The following is a 14662-nucleotide window of genomic DNA, read 5'->3' on the forward strand; positions in this document are numbered from 1 at the left end:
ATTAGATTAATTTCTTTTTATGTTAATTAGAGTGATTAATAGTGATAATATTTATGTGGGAGTATGTTTGTAGTTTACAGTGCAAGTTTCGCTTGGTTTATTGAAGCAATCTTTATAGACTGTTGCTTTTTTATGCCAATGGATGGATAGATAGATGAGTTTATGTTTGTGTGTGTGTATAAATATTGATGGATTGTCGATTAGTTTTACAACCACTCAAAGCCTCGTTGTATAAAGTAACGCCAGTATCGATAACATAATTATCGAAGAGCCTCAGGCACTCGATAACAAAGAAAATATTACGTTCAATATCATTATATTTAGGGAGCAAATAATCTCACCTTTAAATCAAAAACTTGGTCAAAGTTCATAAACTTGCTTCGCACTTTTCTTTTTTTCTTTTTGTAAAAGTTTCTTTATTTTATTTCTATTTTTAATTTTTTCTGTAAAACTAATTAAATTTTTTCCTATTTTTATTTTTTGTTTCCTATAATGATTAGTTGTGTTTTGTTAAGCGAATATTTATTTGTATCAAATAATTATTCTTTATATTTTTTTAAATTTATTTATTTTTATTTGTGATTTTTATTTACTGCAAATACTGAAATTATTATTTGTTGTTCAAATACAATTTTTTTGAATTCAATAAAATTTATTTGATTCAAGTAAATGTTTCTTTGATTAAAATACTGAAAATAACGGTTCGAATGAAATTTTTTTGATTCAGATAAAAATTTATTTATTATATTATTTATTTATTTGATTCAAGTAAATATTTATTTTGCATAAAATACTGAAAATACTGTTTCAAAACAATTTATTTGTTTTGAATAAAAATTATTTGGTTCAAGTGAATGTTTATTTAATTAAAATCAAAATTATTTGATTCAAGTAAATGTTTATTTCAATCAAATACTGAAATTATCGGTTCTAATAAAATTAATTTGATTTGAATAAAATTTGTTTGATTCAAGTAATTGTTTCTTTAATTAAAATAAAAGTTTCTTTAATTAAAATAAAAATTAATTCATTCAAGTAAATGTTGATTTGCCACAGAGAAAAATTATTTGATTCAAGTAAATATTTATTTGAATCAAATACTGAAATTGTTGGTTCCAATAAAATTAATTTAATTTCAATAAAATTTGTTTGATTCAAGTAAATGTTGATTTACCACAAAGAAAAATTATTCGATTCAAGTAAAAATTTATTTGCTTCGAATACTGAAATTATTAGTACAAATCCAAAATTTATTTGATTTTATTAAAAATAATTTGGTTCAAGTAAAAATCTATTTGGTTCGGATTAAAAATTATTTAATTAAAAATTTACTTGACAGTAGTTGGTCGTTATGTAGTTGGTTATTAATAATTTTCTTGTGAGTTAATTTGAAAACAAAACATTTTTTGAAGCATATTATAAAAATTAAATTATACTTTTAAACTTCTGATAAATATAACGTTTACACACGTATGAAACAATTCTATTCTAAAATAAACTATTCTAAACATAATTTATTTTCCAAACTAAATTACTATAATAAACTGTTACTAAACTTTGAAATTTTAGAGCTTATCATACATGAAAATTTTGCGGTTTGACAGTTTCCTTTGAACATAAAAGACTTTAGTAGGTACTATACACGATTTATTAATAAATTCTTCCAGTCGGTCAAACATTTCGAGAAAATAAACAAATATTCAAAGAATTTTTGTTTTAATTGTTTAAATTGTTTAAATATTATTTTTCTTTAAGAAACAAGAGAGAAGTTTTTACGATATTTTTCTTTTTTGAATTTCATAAACAAGAGAGTGTGTTTATGACGTGAAAATCAATTTTTCCCAATTAATATCAGGCGAAAAATTGATAATGGAGAAAAGAGAGAAAATAAGAAAAAAAAAAAATTGGGGTATAATTTCAGGTGGTATTCGAGAGAAGAGTTCTATTGGCTTGCACTATTCTTGTTGGACTTTCAATTTGCATCTGGGCAGTTGCAATTGGAACTGATCATTGGTTTTCAGTGGCAGCGCCCGACGATCAAGGACTTCCGATGAAAGACAGAGGAATTCCAAATAGACGACTCTTAAAGAAAAATGTCGGCCTCTGGAGAACTTGTATCACGTACAAAATTCCAATCAATAATACTATCATCGAATGGCACACCAAAAGTGAGTGTATTTTATTTACAATATTTATTTATTTATTTTTATTATTTTTTTTTCATTTTCTAAATTATTTTATTTATTACATTCTATATTAGTAATAAATAAATATTATTTGCGAAGTTCTCCGACTCACTAAATTTGAATTAGTAGAAATATTTACTAATTGTGATTAGTAGTCACTAATCACAATTAGTAAACATTTTTACTTATTCAAATTTAATGACTTTTTGTTTTCTAAATAGTAAATTTTACTAATAAATTAATTGTATTTTAATAGAATGTAATTTTATTAAAATATAATAATAAAAATATAATAATAATTGTTATTACTTAATTTTACTAATAAATATAGTAATTTCTATAAATTTATTAGTAAAATTTACTAATTCTACAGCAAAAAGTAAGTCACTAATTCAATTATTAAACATTGTTACTAACTTAAATTTAGAGAGTATAGCAGAAAAAATTAATTAGTAAAAATGTTTACTAGTTTGAAATAGTAATTAACTTTCTGCTTTTGAATTAGCAAATTTTACTCATAAGTTAGTAAAAATTACTATTTATTCGTAAAATTTATTTTTATCTAGTAAAATTTATAAATTTGAATTAGCGATTGACTTTTTGCTTTTGAATTAGTAAATTTTACTAATAAATTTAAAGAAATTACTATTCAAAAGTTCGGAGATTCAATTTTTTCAGAAATTTTCAACAAAAAAAAAAAAAAAAAAAAAAATTTCAAGTTTAAATTTAAAAACATCTTTTTCGGTAATAGGTCTCGTAAAAATTTAATTATCATCAGAAATTAATATTTATTACTAAAATTTACTAATTTAAATTAGTGACTGATTTTTTGCTTTCGAATTAGTGAATTTTACTAATAAATAGTAATTTTAACTAATTAAATTAAATTTAGAGCATAGACATAGTTAGAATAATGCTCCTAATATATTTAAAGATACATTATAATTAGATTCAGTTTCGATCGTTTCTATATTTGCGCAATTAAATTACAATTTTTTCTTTAAATGCAAAAAAACAAAAACAAAATATAATCGAATTTCTTTAGAATTTTTAATGCATCACTTTTCCAGCGTGTAATATGAAAAAGCACACATTCGAGGAAAATCCGATCAATCATCATCGTTTCTCTAATGTTTAAACATCATTTACGTAAACGACCATTTTGAACGTCAGATATTTTATTTATCCATTCCATGCTGTGAGATCGATTTTATCCTCAAGGTGTATTTAGATACAAAATTTTAAAATATCCATTTCTGTAAATATCTTCCGTTACAATATATAGATATAAGACATTGTGATTGAAATTATACATACAAAAAATTTGGTCTGACTTAGTAAAGATGACTTATTTTTACTTTGAAATCGTAAAATTGGTCTGAGTATAAAAATATGACTTTTTCTACTTATAAGTAAATAATATTTTATTTAATTTTTTTAGAAAAAAAAAATAAGAACTAAAAGTAGATAAGGTCAAAACAGTCCGACCGATTTTATACGATTGTATCAAAATAAACTGATATTTGGCTGTCTAGAAACGTCTTTCTCTACTTGAATCGTATAAAATCGGTCGGACTGTTTTGACCTTATCTACTTTTAGTTCTTATTTTTTTTCTCTAAAAAAATTAAATAAAATATTATTTCTTTTTTTTAAGAAAAAAAAATTGTTTTTTATCATTCAATTTATATTTGGCTGTCTGGAAACGTCTTTCTCTACTGAAATCGTAAAAATGGTCTGACTATATTGTTACCTTTTCTACTCAGATTTTATTTATTTATTAACATTTCTAAAATAAAAAAAATGTTATTTTGTTTAATAGAATTTATATTTGTCTGTTTAAAAATGTCTTTTTCTACTGATATCGTAAATTCGGTCTGACTATAATCCGACCTTTTCTACTCAATTTTTATTATTATTTTTTATCAGAAATAAATTTTTGTCTGTCTAAATAGTTTTTTAATGAAAAATCTGTCTGATTATTTTTGACCTTTTATACAATAGAATTTTCTTCTATCAAAATAAAGTAATTAAACTGATATTTGTCTGTCAAGAAACGTCTTTTTTTATACTCAAATCATAAAATCTGTCGGACTATAATTAGACCTTTTCTTCTTAATTCTTGTTTGTGTTATTTTATTTTATTTTAGAGAGAAGAATTATATTTTGTTTAATCGAATTTATATTTGTCTGTCTTGAAACGTCTTTTTCTACTAAACTATAAAATCGGTCGGACGAAAATTTGACCTTTTCTACTTAGATTTTGTTTATTTTACCCATTTTTAAAATAATTATTTTCAAAATTCACGCTTTTAATATTCAATTATAATCTAAAATTTTAACTGAAATACATTTTTAAATCAATTTTTATTAGAAAATTCCACGAGAATTCCATTATTTAAATACAAAAGTAAATAATTTATTGAATCATTGAATGCTTCTAAAAATTAAATTCTCATAAAGAATTTTATCAACAAATTTTTAAATAATTAAATTAAATTTTTTTCTAGTGTTTTTAATTAAAAATAAATTCTATAAATCCATTTTTCAATAATTTTTTTAAAAGTTCTCAGAGAATTTTCAAATTAATTTGTTTACAATACAAATTTATAAAATTTCAATTATTCGGAAATTCTCCAATTAAATATATATTATAGAAAATAAAAACTTAAAATAATTGCAAAAAAAAATTCTATTAAACTTTTTTAAGAGAATTAATTCTAATAATTCTAATTAATTCTATTGTTTGTTAAAAATATGAAAAATTTAGAATTTCGATGATTTTAATTTGAACTTTTTTCAAAATTCAATTATTTATATAAAAATCCACGTTACAATGCTTTTAAATTTTTAATATTTAATTATAATCTAAAATTTAAACTAAAATTGATTTTTAAAACAAGTTCTATTAGAAAATTCTACTAGAATTCAATTATTTAAATACAAAAATAAATAATTTATTGAATTTAATGTTTCTTTAAATTGAATTCTCATAAGGAATTTTATCAACAAATTTCTAAATATTTAAATTCTTTAGAACGAATTTTAATGAAATTTTTAAGAATAATTACATTTTTCAAGGATTTAGATTAAAATTTCATTAAAAATAATTAAACTTCTTCAATAAGTTTCATTATTTATGAAAATAATTAAATTCCTGTAAAAATTGTTATTATTTATGAAAGTAATTAAATGTTTGCGCAGAATTTTATTCAAATTTTTTTTAAATAATGGAATACTTTTGGAAGATTTTATTAAAATAGATACTAAATATTGAAAATCATTGAATTTGAGAAAACTTTTGAAAATAATTGAAATTTTGCCAAGAATTTGATTAAAATTTTGGAAAATAATTGAATTACGAAAAGAATTTTATTATTTACGAAGATAATTGAAAATTTGGACGAGAATTTAAAAAAAATTTTGAACACAATTAAATTTCTGCGAAGAATTTTATTACTTAATTGAAAATAATTGAATTTTTCTGCAATCTATAATTTCTTTAAAAAATTTTAAATTATATCCAACAATTTACGAACTTTTCATTCTTTTTCAATCAAATTATGAACTTTACGGACCATTTTTCAAACAAACTGACTTTTACTGACTTAAAGAAAATTTACGGAACATTACGGTTACGGTCCTAGTTCGAACCCTGTTCTTTAAATAATAATTATAATAATTAATTGAATTAATTAAATAATTAATAAAATTTTTAATTATTTTTTGAGAAGAAATTGAATTTAGAATATCTGCTAATAGATTATGATAAATAAATCAGGAATTTATATATAGAAAATAACTGCACTGTAAAAAATAATTAAACATACGGGAGAAACGAAAGAAAAAAAAATTGAAATTTAACTTTACAAGTTGACTGTATAAATAATAGAGAGATTTTTCATCTCTTGCGGTTAAGTAAAAAAGAAATAATTGTCCCCTAGCTTCCACTAATCTGAGCTTAATTGGAGATTCAGTGGTGGCTACTGTGCTTTAATTATACTCGCGCATTTCCCCCTTTACCCCGCTATTCCCAACATGACCCCCTGTTTTATTACAGTTGGACATTTTCTCCAATTTCTTTTTTATTCAAATTTCCACTTGACGGTCATTTCCATGTAATGCACGTGGGGAAACATTCATACATGAATATATATGAATATATTTAAATGTATATATATACATACGGGGTATAAATGTAATATATATATATATATGTAGAGAGGTGTGTGAGTATAATAATACATATGTGCAATATTACCCAGGCGTCAGTTTGCCAAAGGAAGGCCTTTCTCTCACTTGGCACGTATATCTATCTGTCTTTATCGTTTATTTCTGGACCGACATTTATTTGACACCAACCATTTCGACCCAGCAAAAGCATACCGCCCCAGAGAGTCTGGTAAATTTCTAACAATTGAAAGTCAATATATAAAAGACGCGCAAGTGTATCGCCAAGAAAAAGTCACTCAAGAATCACACGTCCCACGTCATATTAAACTTTTAACTTCATAAATTATTTTCCCATTAGACAATTTTTCGATTAAAATGAATCATCGTGTTGTATGCTTTAAAAAAAAAAAACTTACGAATTTATACTGTGGAAAAAACTCGACTTAAAGAAGGGAAAAAAAACGTTGTTTTTAAGGAGAAGAAGCCTCACTATAGTCAGACTAGAATTTAATATGTTTTACTTTTTTAAGTAGTAAAGGTCAAACAATAGTCGGACAGATTTTTCGGAATAAAATAACAATATAAAAAAAAAATGAACCCAAGTTTCCAAAAGTAATTGAAAATTCATAAATTAATAAAAATTAAGTAGAAAAAGTCGTCCGATTTTATAATTTCAGTGAGAAAAGAAGCCAATATATATATAAAATATAAAAATTCTATAAATATAGTTAAGTGACATTTTTTTCTACTGATTTACTTTTAAAAGGGGTAAATACTACGATTTTTTTTTCTGAAAAAAAAGTCAAATAAGACAGAGAAAAAGTAATTTTAACTAAAAAAAATAATAAATAAACAAAAATTAAGTAGAAAAGTTTCGATTAACAGTCCGACCGATTTTATGATTTCAGTAGAAAAGCTTTTCCTATAGAAATGAAAATATCAATTTGATGAAATAAATTGAAATATTTTTTAAGGATTTACTATACGTTTAAGTAGAAAAGGTCAAATTATAGTCAGACATATTATTAATAAATGAAGTAAAAATAAGGTAAGAATAAAAATAAATAATTCAAAGATTAAAATCAATTGAAAATTGAAACTATGAAAAAAAGGAAAAAAATTAAGTTTAGACAGACACAAATTAATTTCAGAAAAAAAGATAATAAATAAATAAGAATTAAGTAGAATATGTCAGATTCTGGTCCAACCGATTTTACGATTTCAGTAGAAAATGACGTTTCTAGACAGCCAAATGTAAATTCGATTAAAGAAAATATAATTTTTTTTTCTTTAAATAAAATAAAATAACACAAACAAGAATTAAGTAGAAAAGGTCTAATTATAGTCTGACCGATTTTTTGATTTGAGTAGAGAAAGACTTTTTATTTTTATTTTCTAATATATATTTAATTGAAGAATTTCCGAATAATTAAAATTTTGTAAAATTGAATTGTAAACAAAAAAATTTGAAAATTCTCAAAGAACTTTTTCGAAAATTATTAAAAATAATGGATTTATAGAAGAATTTTAGTTAAAAACAGTAGAAAAAAATTTAATTTTGGAGAAGTTACAAATTATTGCAAGTATTCGTTGAAATTTCAATTATTTATAAATTTCTTAAATAATAAAATTCTTCTCTGACATCCAATTATTTTCCAAAATTTAAATCAAATTCTTGGCAAAATTTCTATTATTTTCAAAAGTTTTCTCAAATTCAATGATATTCAATATTTACTATTTTAATAAAATTTTTCAATAGAATTTCATTATTAAAAAAAAATTGAATACAATTCTACGCAAACATTCAATTACTTTCATAAATAATAACAATTTCTACAGGAATTCAATTATTTAGAAATAATTAATTAATTTATTCTAAATAATTCAATTATTTTTATAAATAATAAAATTCTTTTAGGAATTCAATTATTTTTATAAATAATAAAACTCATTGCGGAATTTCAATTATTTTTAATGCAATTTTAATCTAATTCCTCGAAAAATGTAATTATTCTTAAAATTTTTATTAAAATTCGTCTAAAGAATTTAATTATTTAAAAATTTGTTGATAAAATTTTTTTAAGAGAATATAATTTTAAGAAACATTAAATTAATAAATTATTTATATATGTATTTAAATAATTGAATTCTCGTAGAATTTACTAATAAAAATTGTTTTAATAATAAATTTCAGTTAAAATTTTAGATTATAATTAAATATTAAAAGCATTGTAACGTGGATTTTTAAAAATAATTGAATTTCGAATAAGTTTCTAATTAATATCTTTGAAAATCTAAATTTTTCATACTTTTAAGTAACAATTCTGTAGAATTAATTTTTTTAAAAGAATTTTATTAAATTTATTTTGAAAATATTTGAAGTTTTTATTTTCTAAGATGCATTTAATTGAAGAATTTAGGAATAATTGAAATTTCGTGAAATTGAATATTGTAAACAAATGGATTTGAAAATTGACTCAGAACTTTTTCGGAAATTATTAAAAATAATTGATTTGAAGTAGAATTTTTAGTTAAAAATTTTTGAAAATAATAATTGAAATGATGAAAATAATTTTGAAGAAGTACAATATTTTTGTAATATAAAATAATTATTTTATCACTGGCACATCTTTAATAATTATAAAACATGAAGAAATCGATCACTCTAAATCGAAGATTCGGAGTTATTGATTTCTTCATGTTTTATAGTTATGAAAAAATGTAATCGAGCCGTGAAAGAAATATTAAACAGCAATTAATATAAATTCGATTAAACAAAATAAAATTTTTTTTATGAAATGTTAGTAAATAAACAAAATCTTAGTAGAAAAGGTCAAATTATAGTCAGACCGATTTTATGATTTGAGTAGAAAAGGTCAAAAAGTAATCAGACAGATTTTATATGGAAAAATTAAATCAATTTTTGATAGACAAAAATTAATTTCAGATAAAAAATAACAACTAAACAAGAATTTAGTAGTAAATCTGAGAACAGATATTCGGAACCAGAAAGTTGTTAATTTATAAAAAGATAATTAATAAAAAAATAAAAGATAATTAATGAAAAAATTAATTAATCATTAAATTAAAAATCGAAGAAGTTAAAATTATCTAGATAAATAGGTCAAAAAGAAAAAATTTCCAATTCGAAAAAATAGTGGTATGGTATGTGAGTGGAGAAAAATTTTAATATAATTATAAATCTCAATAATTCATGTGCGAGAATGAGAAAGTGTTGTGCAAATTAAGAAAGCTCGTAATTTTCATCCAAGTTTAAAAATAGAGTTGAAAACAATTTCATTCAAATGGCCGTGCGAAGAAAAGTATTTTTTAATTTATGAAATAACGTAAAACTGTATATTTCTAACTGTGCGCGACTCCATTGAATAATGAAAATTTCTTTTTATTTTTTATATCTCCAACTCGACGAGAAGCATGAAAAGCGAAAACTAATCTCGTCCAGTGTGTGTATATAATAATATGTGTGTGCGAGACGGTAAAAGTTTTCATTACTTTTATAAGTTTTGCGGTGATCGTAAATATTCCTTGAAAAATTATGAGAGTGGTCAGTTGTCTCCGGTTTGATCAACACAATATTAAACATTTCTTTTAGCGTTTCAGTTTAAAAAAATAAACGAGATTATTTTCCTGGTTTTTTTCCATAATAAGAGGTTTTTCTTAAAAAATTATAATTTTATTAATTTTTCTAGAATTGTTATAATATATTATTTTTGGAATAGTTATGTTTTTATATTAAATTTTCTATTATTCTTACATTAAATTTTATTAAATTTTATATTAAATTTTTCGATAATTTATATAATTTTTAAAATATAATTACAATTTATTATTTTTTATACAGAAAACTGAACATTATCGAGAGAAAAAACAATAAAGAAAATATTTATATCTCTCTTTTTCTCTTTCTTTCCCAGATGTTAAAAATTTACGAGAAGAAATGTTCTTCTTTTCCAGGGGTTGAGAAAAATCAATTTGAAAATTTTCTTTTTCTTTTTGCTAAATTGTAAATGAAATTTAAATTAATTGCTTTTTCAGGTGAGTGCAAGCATCAGGAGATGTTTCCAACTGAACGGGAAATAAGAAGAGATCCGGGTCTTAATATAACAGTACTCAGTAAGTATTTAAAATTTCATTTTAATTTCATTCAATTTAATTTCAATGTAATAAAGAACAGAAACGATAAATAAAATTACTTATTTTGATTAAAATGAAAATGTGACGGAAAAATCGTCCTTCAACGTCTTAGTAGAAGTTTCGATTTACTTTTCATTTTGAATAATTCAAAGTTGAATTTAAATATTAAATAAACAGTGAATCAAAAAAGAAAGCAAAAAAAAGAAAAGAAAAACTAACCACTGGAATTTGAATTTCTACGTTAAGAATTGATTTTCAATATGGAAATTGATAAAAGTAAAAACAGAAAAAAATCCTAAAATAACAAACGCAGAACAACTTTGGAAAGTTAATGAAAATTCAATTTTTATAAATAAATTTCGTTTTTCTTAAAAAATTATTACAATTGGGAAAAATGAAGTAATTTTTAAATTAACTGTAAAAATTTTTAATTAAATGCAAATGAAACTACAGATTTTACGATATTGAGAATAATTAGATTTCAAAAAGAAAATTTATACTGTAAACAAAATTATGTAAATAAGTTGTAATTTAAAAATTAAAATTAAAAATTGAAATCTAACAGTAAAAATGAGAATTGAAAATTGCAATTAGAATTAAAAATTGAGAATTGAAAATTGAAAATTGAAAATTGAAAATTGAAAATTAAAATTAAAAATTTTAATTTAAATGTAAATTAAAAAATGAAAACTAAATTTAAAAATAAAAATTGAAAATTAAAATTGAAGAGAAATTTAGGAAAATAAAATTGAAAGTAAAAATTAAAAATTAAACTTAAAAGGAAAATTAGAAAAATAAAATTGAAAGTAAATATTAAAAATTAAAAATTAAACTTGAAAAGGAAAATTAGACAAATAACATTGAAATAAAAATAAAAAAATAAAAATTAAAAATTGAAAATTAAACTTGAAAGGAAAATTAGAAAAATAACATTGAAATAAAAATTGAAAATTAAACTTGAAAGGACATTTAGAAAAATAAAATTGAAAATAAAAATTAAAAATTAAACTTAAACGGAAAATTAGAAAAATAAAATTGAAAGTAAATATTAAAAATTGAAAATTAAACTTGAAAAGGAAATTAGAAAAATAAAATTGAAAGTAAAAATTAAAAATTGAAAATTAAAGTTGAAAGGAAAATTAGAAAAATAAAATTGAAAGTAAAAATTAAAAATTAAACTTAAAAGGAAAATTAGAGAAATAACATTGAAATAAAAATAAAAATAAAAAATTGAAAATTAAGCTTGAAAGCAAAATAAGGAAAAAAAATAAAATTAAAATAAAAAATTGATAGTAAAAATTAAAAATTGAAAATTAAACTTGGAAGGTAAATTAGAAAAATTAATTATAAATGAAAAAATAAAATAAGATGAACTTGAAACAGAAGAAAAAATTTGTTTTCAATAGAAATTCAATTTAATTATAGCCAAATACTAAAATTCTTGGTATGTAGAACAATAGATATGGACAATTGCAATATTTTATTGTGTAAGGCAAGGAGAGTAATTAAATTTTTGGAACAAGGCCTAAAATTTCGGGCTCATTAACTCACAAGTCAGCGACTGATAAATATGAGCGATTCCACGCAAAAACATCAAAGTTAGCGAATTAATATAAAATTATTAAATTTAATTATTATAAATTATTACAAATTAATTCAATTAAATATTATTATTAAATAATTGTAAAATTAAACTAAATTATTTTATAATAATTCTTGGTAAAAATTTTTTCCCCACAATGAAATCAATTTATAAATATAAATTGATTTTTTTTTATTATTTTCTTATTATTTATTATAAATTAATGAATTTTGTAAAATTGTATAAAGAATAAAATAGTTATTTTATTATTATTAGTTTTTTCGCTATTATTATTATTATTATTATTATTATTATTATTATTATTATTATTATTATTATTATTATTATTATTATTATTTTTATTATGATAAATATTTTTATTATTATTGTTAATATATTATTTATTAATTTTTTTCCATAAACATTATTTACTTTAATATATGTAAATTATATTATTAAATAATAATTGATAAAATTTTTTATTATTAGATTACTCGAGAACAGAAGTTTCGTTTGCCGTGATCAGTTTGTTTATTATGATAATGGGTTTCGGATTTTCTATCTACACGTTCCGTAATCCACGCTACATGTTCAAGCGATTAGCTGGCGGAATCCACTTTATTACAGGTGAAATACGTTTTTCATGTAATTTCATACTTTCAGCTCATTCATCATACACGTAATATTGAAATTGAATATTAAATTTTAATTCTATATTCTATATTATAAAATTACATTTTTTATTCAAATACCAAAATTTATTATTTCTTTTTCTCTTTCATTCAATTTTCATGTTTAAAATAGTTTATAATTTTTAATTATAATAATAATAATTTATTTAAAACAAAATTATAATTTAATAAAGAATTGATTATTAATTTTGTAAAAACAAAATTAATAATCAATTCTTTATTAAATTATAATTTTGTTTTAAAAGGTTTGTGATCTAAATTTATTTTTTTATTAGAAAACGAATTTTACAATTAATTATTAATTAATTGATAATTAATAAATAATTAAATATCTAGTATTATTAATTCAGAAGAATTAATAATTAAATACTTTAATTTTTAGTCAAGAAAAAATTTTTGAATTAGGAGGAAAAGAAATAATAATTTAAAGAAAAAATAATTTAATCAAATTTTTTGAATGAGTTAAAAATGAAAATTGAATTATTGAAAATAATATGAAAATTAATTCTTGATTTTCTTCTTTTTTTTGCAGGTGCCTGTGTCATGGTGGTTATACAAGTGCTTCTTTCGTCAATTGAATTTCAAAAACATTTTATGCCAGAAATTCATCCCCACGGTGCAACCACATCCTACGATTTCTCTTTGATTTTAGCGTGGCTTGTTTTTATAATTAATTTGCTCTCAGGTTGTGCTTTCATGCTCTTTTCGAAAAAACGAAAAAGAGATAAAGCGCCCACTGAAGAAATAGCAATGGCTGACGAACCAACTATTATAGGACGATAAATTACTTATCATCTGAAAAATTAAAATATTAAATTACAAATCTATGTATATACATATTGATAATATTAACTTCTCTCAGCGAATAGAAAAAAAGACCAAAAAGAGACCAAACAAAAAAAAAATGAAAATGCGCTCTTAATTTTTCGAAATTAAGCCAAAAATACTCGTCTTAAAAAAAACAAACGAAAAAAAGTAAAGTTGTTAGATTTTGATTTTTTTTCTATAAAAAATAAAAATAGAAAAAAATCTAATTCAGAATATTTTGAAATTAAAAAGAAAATATAAATTTCGAATAAATTTATTTTCATTTTTTTTAATTAATTAAATAGAAAATATAAAATTCGAATTTCCGTTTTTCCAAAAATAAATATTTGAATTTATTTACTATTTTTGAATTTTATTTCAATTAACATTTTTTTTTTTGAATTTCTAGAATGATTCGAGAATTGCTTTTCAGAATTTCTTTTTTCGAAAAAGAAATTTCAAATTCAAACAACTTTACAAAAAACTTATCAAAACTAACGAAAAAAAAATGACACAGCTACCTTTTTCTTCATCTGAGAAAAAAGTGCCACGAAAAGAAAAAAAAAATTTTAGAAGCATATTTCTTCATCTTTTTAGAAATGTTAAATAATAAATAGATATATAGATATATACTTTTTATCAATCTCGAAAATATTTCTCTTATACATAACACATGATATATCTATTTTAATGTAATATCTTCTATTTCTCTATTCCTCTCTCGCCATCTTTTTTCTTGAAAATTTTTGCGACATACATAAATAAATAAATATATATTTCTATTCTCTAGTCAACTCTAGTCCCTTCCAGTCATCGATTTTTTCGGACTGTTTATTAATTAAGAATATATTTCCTAGTCATTCACTTCCGAATAAAAAAAAAAAAAAATAAATAAAAAAAAAACTCATACAAATTGTGATTTTATAAGCCTTCGCAAAAAAAAATTATTAGACATTATTCAAATATTGCGATTATTATATATATATATATATATATATATACTATTAGCTATTTATGTTATTGCTGAAGTAAACCTTTTTTACCTCACATGTTATTTAGCAATTTTTGC

General features: G+C 21.0%; 1 protein-coding gene across 5 annotated transcripts in view; it reads left to right on the forward strand.

Annotated features, from left to right (window-relative positions):
* The window catches only part of LOC122512836 (transmembrane protein 114), a 49929-nt gene extending 36173 nt beyond the window's left edge, over positions 1-13756 (forward strand). For all 5 annotated transcript variants that reach the window (XM_043628920.1, XM_043628918.1, XM_043628922.1 and 2 more), the window contains 4 exons: positions 1922-2168; positions 10414-10491; positions 12584-12721; positions 13319-13756. In XM_043628920.1, coding sequence (XP_043484855.1) covers positions 1922-2168; positions 10414-10491; positions 12584-12721; positions 13319-13569 — 714 coding nt within the window. In that variant the 3' untranslated portion in view covers positions 13570-13756. The remainder of the gene's footprint in view (positions 1-1921; positions 2169-10413; positions 10492-12583; positions 12722-13318) is intronic.
* The last annotated feature ends 906 nt before the right edge of the window (positions 13757-14662 follow it).

The sequence above is a fragment of the Leptopilina heterotoma genome, unplaced genomic scaffold (assembly GCF_015476425.1).
Source record: "Leptopilina heterotoma isolate Lh14 unplaced genomic scaffold, ASM1547642v1 Lhet_128, whole genome shotgun sequence".
In the NCBI taxonomy this organism is placed as follows: domain Eukaryota; kingdom Metazoa; phylum Arthropoda; class Insecta; order Hymenoptera; family Figitidae; genus Leptopilina; species Leptopilina heterotoma.